Source organism: Cydia pomonella, unplaced genomic scaffold (assembly GCF_033807575.1).
Source record: "Cydia pomonella isolate Wapato2018A unplaced genomic scaffold, ilCydPomo1 PGA_scaffold_202, whole genome shotgun sequence".
NCBI classification, from domain to species: domain Eukaryota; kingdom Metazoa; phylum Arthropoda; class Insecta; order Lepidoptera; family Tortricidae; genus Cydia; species Cydia pomonella.
Genome location: NW_026907842.1, coordinates 837,101 through 847,281, shown reverse-complemented (window position 1 = coordinate 847,281; position 10,181 = coordinate 837,101). Strand labels below are relative to the sequence as shown.

The 10,181-nt window shown below is 39.5% G+C and overlaps 1 protein-coding gene across 1 annotated transcript in view; it reads left to right on the top strand.

The window, feature by feature from the left end:
* Positions 1-3,328: 3,328 nt before the first annotated feature.
* LOC133533701 (actin-associated protein FAM107A-like) overlaps positions 3,329-10,181 on the top strand; it is a 42,871-nt gene continuing 36,018 nt past the window's right edge. Inside the window, exon 1 of the mRNA XM_061872732.1 lies at positions 3,329-3,413. Within this exon, the coding sequence (XP_061728716.1) occupies positions 3,344-3,413 (70 nt within the window). The 5' untranslated portion in view covers positions 3,329-3,343. The remainder of the gene's footprint in view (positions 3,414-10,181) is intronic.

Genomic DNA, 10,181 nt, shown 5'->3' with positions numbered 1-10,181 from the left:
TCTGTGATGTGACAATATAATGTGTGTTGCTATTGGAAATAATAACAAATATCAGGGCTATAACCGCGAAAATCGAAGTTCGTCAATAGCGGACCATTTTTCTCTGTCACTCTAATCACGCCTCAGTAAGAGTAAAAGAGAAAGACCCTCAATTTGCGAATTTCGGTTTTCATGATAGAGCTTATTATGGCCAGTCCAGGCGGGAAATTTTTTTCTCCAATCTGATTAAATTGTCTGATCAGGAGGCCTGCCGCGAAAACCGAAATTCGCCAATTGCGGGGATCTTTCTCTTTTACTCTCACCAAGACGTATTTAAAGTGACAGAGACAAATGCCCGCAATTGACGAACTTCGATTTTCGCGGTAGGCCTCCAGATCAGGTGGCGCGGACGCAAGAATACCAATTTCTGGGCTCCTACCGGGAAAATCGAAGTTCGTCAATTGCGGGCATTTTTCTCTGTCACTCTAATTACGTCTTAGTAAGAGTAAAAGAGAAAGATCCCCGCAATTCGCGAATTTCGGTTTTCGTGGTAAGCCCCCTGACACTAGTCCGTGTTTGAAGGCATTTTTTTTAAATTCAGAGCGCACAAATAGTACCATAAATCTAAAATTGGTGATTAAATTGGAGATTAACGCTAATTTCTTTTCTGATCGAATCGGTCGATTTGATCATCCCGTCTGGATTTGCATATAGACGATAGTAATTTTATGCTTGTTTCATGCCAAAAAGACCGGCAGTGATTGTATATCATAAATTATAAATAAAAAGGATATACTCAATGAGCTAATAAATAACACATTGAAAGGTTAAAAAAATGTGATTCATGTATGGTATAAAAAAAAAAACTTATATATTGTCAGTCAGGTTTTTTTTTTGTGCAATATAACCTTGAAAGTGTTGAAAATATTTATTTTTTACGCTAGCAACATGAGATTGCGCGCGCTCCATGGGGGCGGAAGTTTTGTTTATCAATCAGACGCGGAATGGATTTGTAGATGGGGAGTCGCTGATCTATGTGCGCATCGCGTGACAAAAATCGCCGTGTTTTTACATAACAGAAAATAGCCGGTCGCTCTCACGTGTTTATATCCAAAATATTGTGTTAGATCGCGACTAATCAACTGACGTGTACGCCACTTCGATTATTCTGGTGAGTTACTGTTTGTAATTATTTTACTTAGGTTTAAATAATTGACAGCTGTGGTTGTGAGTAAAAAAAAAGTATGTTTATGTATTTTTTGAGCTCAGTACAGACACGCTAAATGCATTTATCTCGCTGAGCAATAAAATTATTAATTTTATGAAATACTTATGCTCACTAGGTTTATATTTGTCTTAATTTGCAATTTATATTCATATCCATCGCCGAACATAAATAATGATTTAAATGATAATAACAATAGATATGTCGATGCAGTTTGGTATTTAATTGAACATGAATTAAAATAGAACAGTAGGTTTTTTTTTTTATACTACGTCGGTGGCAAACAAGCATACGGCCCGCCTGATGGTAAGCAGTCTCCGTAGCCCATGCCCATGTGTATGTAGGTTATTTTAACATCGTAATTAATGGACAATAAATAAATCAGCTGTTTTGTTCGTAACCATTATTTTAATATGTAAGAAATCGAATTGAATTTTGTTAAGTTCGTAATTCGTATCAAGAAGGGATATCTTTATACATTAGATAGGTAGGCACAGGCACATACGTAGACCTCAGAAAGTATATAATATTTAGTCAGAGCCCTAAGAAACCCTAAAAGAAATGTTTTTTACCTTAAAGTTTAATTTTAATTAGTACAAACACCCCAATGATGCATTAAGTACCCTTTGCGGAATTTACTTTACCTAAAAATAACAAATTGGTCCACGAATAACACAATACTATATGTATAGGTATGTATTTTTATATTTTATAAAATTATATTCTAACCATGCTTTGGATGCATTAGTTTCCAGTTGTTGTCTAAGATAACTGTAATCGTAAAGGCGGAGTGGTTGTTTGTGATCGATTTGTGAGCTTCCAATAGCCTGGCCTACTCACTTAACTTCTTAAAAGCACATTCAGATAGAGGTATCAGCTGAGCAGTCAACTCGAGGCGTCATATAAAACGCGACGCAAATTATAGGTACTACACTAACTAAAGTTAATGCGTCATACTATTGTTTCGCTACTGTAGGTCCTCAATGACACTCAAGAAATATAATCTTAGGAAAAAATAACTGATGTTTCGTTTTGAACTGTGACCCAGTAACGCAAATTAACAAAGATTAGGAAAAAAGGATACTTGGGTTAGTTACACCCATTGCAGAAGTGCACAACCACTTTAGGAATTAATTTCGTTCATAAAGAGGATATACACTTTTGCAGCTTGCTGCAACGACTGTCTTTTTTATTATGCCAACTCTAGTCATCGTCATTTCATCTTAGCGTAAAATAACCCTAGATTGCATCCCCTTGCTTGGGAGCATTTGATCCGATCCGAGAAAGTAGCGCCATGCGACTTTTTATCTTCCTCTCCGCACGGTCTTCGGCATCACCCTCTTATCTTTGTGAATATTTAACAAGTATTCCTGAGATCTTTTATAATAATGACTTTCTGAACGGTTAAACCGCTTTGAAATATACCACCCTACATGATATTACTTCAGTCCCCAAGTCGTGCGGCTAAGGTAAGGCGATACTAAACTGATTTAGGACCCTTTTGCGGTTCTCGACGCTTAGTGAATCTGTAAGCTGGTTAAGACACTTATGGCCTATATCATTCCGTTTGATGCGCAGTAGGGCAAGAGTGTTATTCCTATTGTGTACACATGGCAGAGGAGTCGAAAGTTAGGGCGAACCAGAGGGCAATCGCGAACACCGATGAAGCTCTCCATCACTACCGTTCTTGTACTTATTATGGAAGTGACAGAAATTAAGACACACGAATGTTCGAAATAGCCCTTCTGTTTAAGTAGGTCCTCCAATTACTCCTCATTGAAGATATCCGAGTCAGGGCGGTTATCGTTACAAAATAATGTTGTCTTTATCGTATGATCTTTCTTCTGCATTTCAGCCCTAGTTTTTTAGTTTACTTTGATATTTGACCTATATTTAACACCCACACCCAAGATCGATTTCGTCCATATAGCTTTTATATTATTAACCAGTAAGACGATCATTAAAGTGGTAGCTCATTTTCGACAGATTTTTATTCTTGAGCAAGCTCGTATTCTTAACGTTCGCCTCGTCTATTCTCCGTAACTGATACGAACACGTGCAGGTAATCCTGTTAGGTGACCGTGACACGTTGCCCGGCTTCTCGGGAGGTTTAGTTGCCGCCTCGCATCCGCCCTCGCCATGCGCGACGAGTCCCGCAAACCATCACCATCACCGTCCTTCCAGGAGAAGGTCTCCATCTACGAAAACGGTATTCAAATCAGTGAGCATTGTCGTTTTCATTGTGCCAACTTTTTCTTAATTTACTTGAAGGGATTAGTTGCTTAGCCATCAAAAGGCTCAAAAGAATAATTTACAACATTTTAACCACAAATTACAAGCAGCATAACCCTAGCTTACTAAGCTTAATAGCCGAGTTAGTTACTAAGTCATTAATAGACATATGCCTTTTTTTTAAGAGGGGAAATGCTTTTCGCATACCACCCAGGCGCGGGGACGGGCCTGGGATGGTTATGTGGGACTCCCATATGGGCTGATGAGACCCATGGTTTACCCACTAAAACCCCTCTGATGCCGCCTCCGTGCTATAGGGCGAGGTCCCAGGAACGCCGAAGTACTCTTCCGCAACCTCGCCAGCGGCCGTCCGGGCTCGAACTCGACTCGTGGGGAATAGTAATGTATGTACTACCCCTTCATCTCAGTGGGCGCGTCGATCATACGTCGCGCCCGCCCGCGCTGGGACCCTTGTGTTGGCGGCAGACGTCCCCGAGCCTGCCGCCCACAGGTACCTTTATGGGGGTAATCGGCGGTCGTATGCTAACCGCCGCCGCCCCAAGCGCTTGCGGCGCATTGGCTGAGAGGCCGGATCTTCCTCCCTGCCACGCTCCGCCGCCTCCTTCTGCGTCATCACGTCCTCGCAGAAGGAGGCCACAGCTTCCCATCGCCTCTCCTCACCTAGCATGGCTTTCACCACCGCTGGCAAGGAAAGGTCTCCTCCCACTACGGCCACGAGTGCGGCCCGCCGCTCCGCCCACGCCGGGCATACCGCCAGCGTGTGTTGCGCCGTGTCTTCGGCGTCGCCGCAGTCGTGACACTGCATCGTCGGTTCCCGTCCCGCCCTCCTAAACAGGTATCTCCCGAAGCAGCCATGCCCCGAGAGGACCTGAGTAAGGTGGAAGGAGAGGAACCCCCCCTTTCTTCCGACCCATCTCTCCAGGACGGGTCGGATGGCTCCGATGGTCCAGTGGCCGGCGCTAGGCGTCTTCAGTCGCTGTTTCCACTTCTGAAGGAGCACTCGACGGGAGTCAAGTCTCCACCGTCTGACCTCCTCCAGAGGTGGATCAATAGACATATGCCTACCAAAACCATTACAAGCTGCACAACCTGTACCGGCTGTAGCTGTAGTAGCCGAACAGTAGGTAGTAAGGCATGCGGCTTCTAAACCGTAGACCGTGGTTTGAACTTCACCTCGGGTCGTTTCTCGAAACTTATTTACGTCGAAATATCATTTGTTATTTACATGTTGCTTTTTAAAAACCTTCATATTTACATCTGTGAAGAAATTCATAACTTCGAACATAGGTATGTGAAGTTCCCGATTCGCATTGGGCTAGCGTAGGGTTAATAGCGGAAACCCAATGAGGGGATGCCTAGCAAAGGGTGCATGGGGCTTACGTATGTATATGTAAATGATTTAAATCGTAAAGTTAAACACATCTACAGAACATAATCTGATTTAAAATTGTGGTCAATCCCATTCTTACTGAAACCGGACACAATCTAAATACTGTATAACTTTAGCTATATATTTAACATAGTGTGATCTTACGCACCTAATCAGGCTCTGTTTACGACTGAAAGTACGACACGATTTTTTAATTATGGCAATGCGTTGATTGGCCTAGGTAAGGTGCACTGGGCAGCCGTATTTCGAAACGGCTGGTTGTCATTTGGCACACGTACTAACGCGAGGTTTAAACAAAAGCACTCGTCCAACGCTTTCACGGGCCGTGATTACGATATCCAATCGCGGTGACATACTGCGAGACCCGTTCAGGTCACCTGATATGCTTCGTTATGCCAATATTTGCCTACTCATATTTCCTTGCTTATTTAATTGCGGAGAACGAGTAGGCATCATTTATTTGTAGAAGTTTGAAGGGTGTAATTACATCGCGTAGGTGCCATATAATAGGTAAACAGATCAAAGAACGTTAATTTCGAAAAGCAACCGAACACAACAATAGACCGGTAAATACGAAAACCTACTTATGAACAAAAAGGAATAAATACCTAAGGATCAAGATATCATTCATATTATGAATGACATCTATATTAGCATTGAATCATTAGCTTGCGGAAAATTAAAAGTCAAGTAGGGGTCAGATCTAGGGGGCCTAAGATAGGTGAGTATAAGTTTTATTATTATTTTATTTATTTTGATCATACTTAATTTATTAGTACTTTACAAGTTTTGTTATTGTACTTGTTTTTGTTTATTGATGAAATTAAAATTATTCTAATACTCTACTTTAAAATAAAACTCAAGTAAAGATTTTTGCCGGATTTACCATGTTTTCGAGATTTTCTAATTTCGCATCCCTGATAAATAAGCAGCATCAATTTATATTATAACATTTAAGTACTCATTACTCTCGTTAAAGTGGACGCGTTCATCATTAGTGTACTTAATGAATGACTAACTGTTAGTCGTAAATATTTTGTTGAATAACTAGCGTTTAGCTTCTGTCGGGTGTCCGAGCGGCGTCGGTCGTCCAACGGTCAAACATTTGTATACATTTTTACACTTTATTCCATTGAAACAAGACGAAAAATGTATACATATTTTGACGGTAACTGTTCTTTGTTGTCAGTACAATATAGTGTTGTTCTCACGTCCGTATGAATATGTAAGTAGCGGAATATGAGCGCCATTGTAAAAACAGTGACTTCTTGTGTCGTTATCTCGAAGTAACTAAGTAGCTCGTGTTTATCTCAAGAACAAGTAGGTGACTTGCGCAATCTACACACCTTTACTGTCGCATGTATACAAGTGGTAGCTAACTACAGCAAACCTAGGTGCACGAACTCTTACCTATGTTTGACTGTTGGTGCTGGGATGAAAATGGCTAAGGCCTCCAGTCACAGCTGACTGCTTATTTGATTATCAGTATATTGAATTCGTTAGGTATAATATTTTGGTTTCATGAGAGAGCATGAGATAAGTCAACGTGGAGTGGCATGTTCATGTGGACATGATTCCGAAACCAAGTCACAGGGTCGTACCCCTGTCGTACGAAAATTATCACCCAAGATCTGCTCAATTGCAATGTCTTAGTCTTACTCGCCTTACGCTTGAGAGACCAGAGAATTTGCAAATTGTGGTAACTAAGTATTTCATTAACGCCTTTTGTGTTTAATGTAAATGCGTATTTGACACACATTTCGCAAGGCCGCTTTAAAACACCGCACCGAAAAGGAATAATGCAATTAAAACGCTTGATCAAGTTATTAACTTTTACGGTATTAGTACTAGGTTAAACGATTGTAAACTCATTCAACTGTGTCAGACTCACACGCCTGGAGTTCTGACGGCTTCCGTTTCGCCGTTTACGTCACTGAACCCTAATTGATAATTATTCTGGCTATATATGCTGTTGTGCCGCCTTTCGCGCGTCGAGGACTCGGGTAAACATGTGACGTCGAGATCCATAACAAATATGGGTCGAAGAACGCACTTAAACTGGTTCTCCTGAGACATGACAGCTCGTGCTCGGTAAGGGATTTGAACGGCGCAATAATGTTGCACGGATACGACGCAAATGTAGAGAACACTGCAGAAAAAATCGTTCAGTAAACGACTGCATAATTTCAACATACATCTTGCAATGCGGTTGCGCGCGTTTGCCGCTAATTTGTGTTGATACAAAAATATACGTTGCCATCGAAAGTGACGCAGTGCAAATAGGTAGATACAACGATCAACTGTATTGCGTGATTAATAAAAAGAAGAACATCCAATTTGCTGTGAACACTATTATTTAAATAACCAAATATTTATTTAAATAATAGTGTTCACAGCAAATTTACACAGATCGACCTTGCCCCAAACTAAGCAAAGCTTGTACTATAGGTACTATATATAAATATATATATACGTAGAAAACACCCATGATTTTGGAACAAATATCTGTGTTCATCACATCAATAAATGTCCTTACCGGGATTCGAACCCGGGATCATCGGCTTCAAAGCCAGGGTCACTAAGTCACTATTCACTACCCACTAGGCCAGACCGGTCGTCACGTCATTTAGAGGTAAAAAAAGAACATTATTTATGACGTTCGTGCAGCCTATACTGAAATTCAATTATATTCATAGGATGTATATTACGTAAGCAATGCTACGTACGGATGGGTACATGAATCTATGTAGCTGTATGCCACGAAAGTATATAGCAATAAAATAACAAAACAATTTTTACCGTTTAGACTATTATTTATTTAACTGATAGCTCTTTTACTCGTAATTATTTAAATTCGCGCTGGTCACATAGCTTTATTCGTAAGAAGTATGTACCTATGTATAATTAGTAAGCTCCAGTTAAACGTCATGAAGGCGTCCTTTAATGTTAATAAAGTTATATTATAAAATAGAATAAAGTGCACATTCTAATGTACATATTGATAGCTCTATTACTAAAGTAAAGTTCACCCCTTACCGTCATATAGTGATTCCCATAGGTATGAGTGGTATATGAATTTATGTTATCACAATTACGTGTTACTAAAGTCTAATTTATTTAACATTATAAAAGCTATTAAACGATAAAGCGCACTTTACTGCCCGTTTTAACAATTACTGAAGAAAGTTTGCACCCCATACTGTAAGTCAGATGTTATGTTTGAGTTGTAAGTATATCAGCAGCCACAGTTGTACACGAACGAAGCATAATAGCAACTAATTTAAAGTTAGAAGAACTATAAAGTTAAATAGTGCACTTTACCGTCCATTGATAGGTCTACCACTTATGTCAGGCGGTTGGTAAAAAATAAGTTGCACAGTGATTTTCTAGAAGGTAAGGTCGGTGGAGAAGACCGTCACACTGTGCTGGATCGGCCGAAAAGAGGACATTCGTACTTTTTTAAGAAAATCATTTCTACTCGATGGAGAATTGTGTAAGGAACAAAAAATGCGGTATAATTTTGTTCAAAATAGAAGAGCATCGCTCTTTCTGCTATACCGACCTGCTGTAAGTGGAGTAATAAATATAATAAAATAATATTATATATAGGGACATTCTTACACAAATTGGCTCAGCCTCACCCTCAGTTAATCGCTTCTTGATCTATAACGATGTATTGAAGCCTCTATTGGTGAAGAAAGTTCGATTGCATGCTCGCTATACCATAATAGTCATATATATTCATAGAAAGTATGTTATGCTATATAAGAATGTACGGCTAGTTGAGCTCGCCACCCATGGAGCTGGCGTTTATCCTGCTCCCGATCCCCTTTGTCCGCTCCCGTGCCAAATGCCGGGCTGCACGCTGCATACTTAATGTGCCGTTTTGTACACAATGCGATGCACAAAAGATAACTGTGGAGTATCCGCGTAGCAAGTAGCGACACGTGAATCGATCATTATACTTTAAACTAGCCGAAATCAGTAGTTGGTAAAGTTAAAATAGTTATGTTAGAATACGTAAACTCGGTCAAGCCATACTGCATTTTATTAATTTCTGAACGGAGCTACTGTCATACGAGAATGTCATATTTTTTGGAAATGCCGTCTCTTTTATGCACTCTTGCCAGCCATCATGCGATTAGATTTAGGGAATCTAACCCTGGTATATTCAGCAAAGAATTGCGGTATGCACTGTAAAAACGTAGGCTAGTTGAGGAGTGTTTATATATGCAGGGGGTTCAATTTTGCAGAAGTTGACTAAATCAAATAAAAATTATATATAGTCTTTGGTCTACTTACTATTAGGCAGTAATTTTGATTCCCATTTGTAGACCGCCTGTTGTCTGCCTCTAAATGTAATCAATTGTTTATTTTTCTTGTATATTTTTACTGAGGTGTGCCAATAAAGAGTATTCTATCTATCTAGTCTTCAAAAGAAATCATAAAGTCATTAATACAAAAATTTATAACTTTAGTAAAAATACATTTATAGAACCATGAACAAATTCAAACGACCGGCAAAACTCCCTTTATATAAAACTAGCCATTATCTTTAAATTAGAATTTCTTGGCATTAAAGTAGCATTTCATTTTGAACATTCAGTTATGTTGTAATATGATAATTGCAAATTCTACGACGCCACGATCTACCTAAGTGCTAATAAAATAATAATTGTAAGATGTAACACTAATTTCATTTTCCTTTGAGCATGGGCAGCATGCGAACTTTCTTCTAAAGTGAATAACCGGCAGTAAATTGTTAGAAGGTACTAGTACTACAGTATAAGTGCGTTCTGTCCTTTTATGGCTTTTAACAATAAATTACACTTTCTTAGCATTAAATCTGCTTTTCACCTTGAACATTAAGGTTGCAGACGTAGAAGGCGATAGACATCAAATGGAAACTACTCAGGCTAGCCTTTGCTCTACTATAGCGATGGCGATACCAATTTGCTAATGGGCTGGGCAGCGTATAGCGCATAAAAGTGGAACACTAAATTCCAAATATAATAGAAACGGCATACAAACGCGTAATATTTTTCACGTTTTTTCCGCTCATTGCGCGTTTTTCGCCTTTTAAAAGAATGCTGAGAATAATATCAGACGAGTTTTTGATACAGTTAAAGTTAATGTTGTACCTTTAAAGAGTTTTAAGTGTTAAGAGGAAAGGGGACGACCGCCCCGAGGAAAATGAGGACTACGTTTGTATGGAGAATCGATTTTCCTCTTTCCTCTTAATGGATAAAATTCGAGTTAAAAGTAACATGAATCGCATCAAAAATTGTTTACAAATCTCATGTTGTAGACCAAAAAGGAAGTCAGTTACGGAAA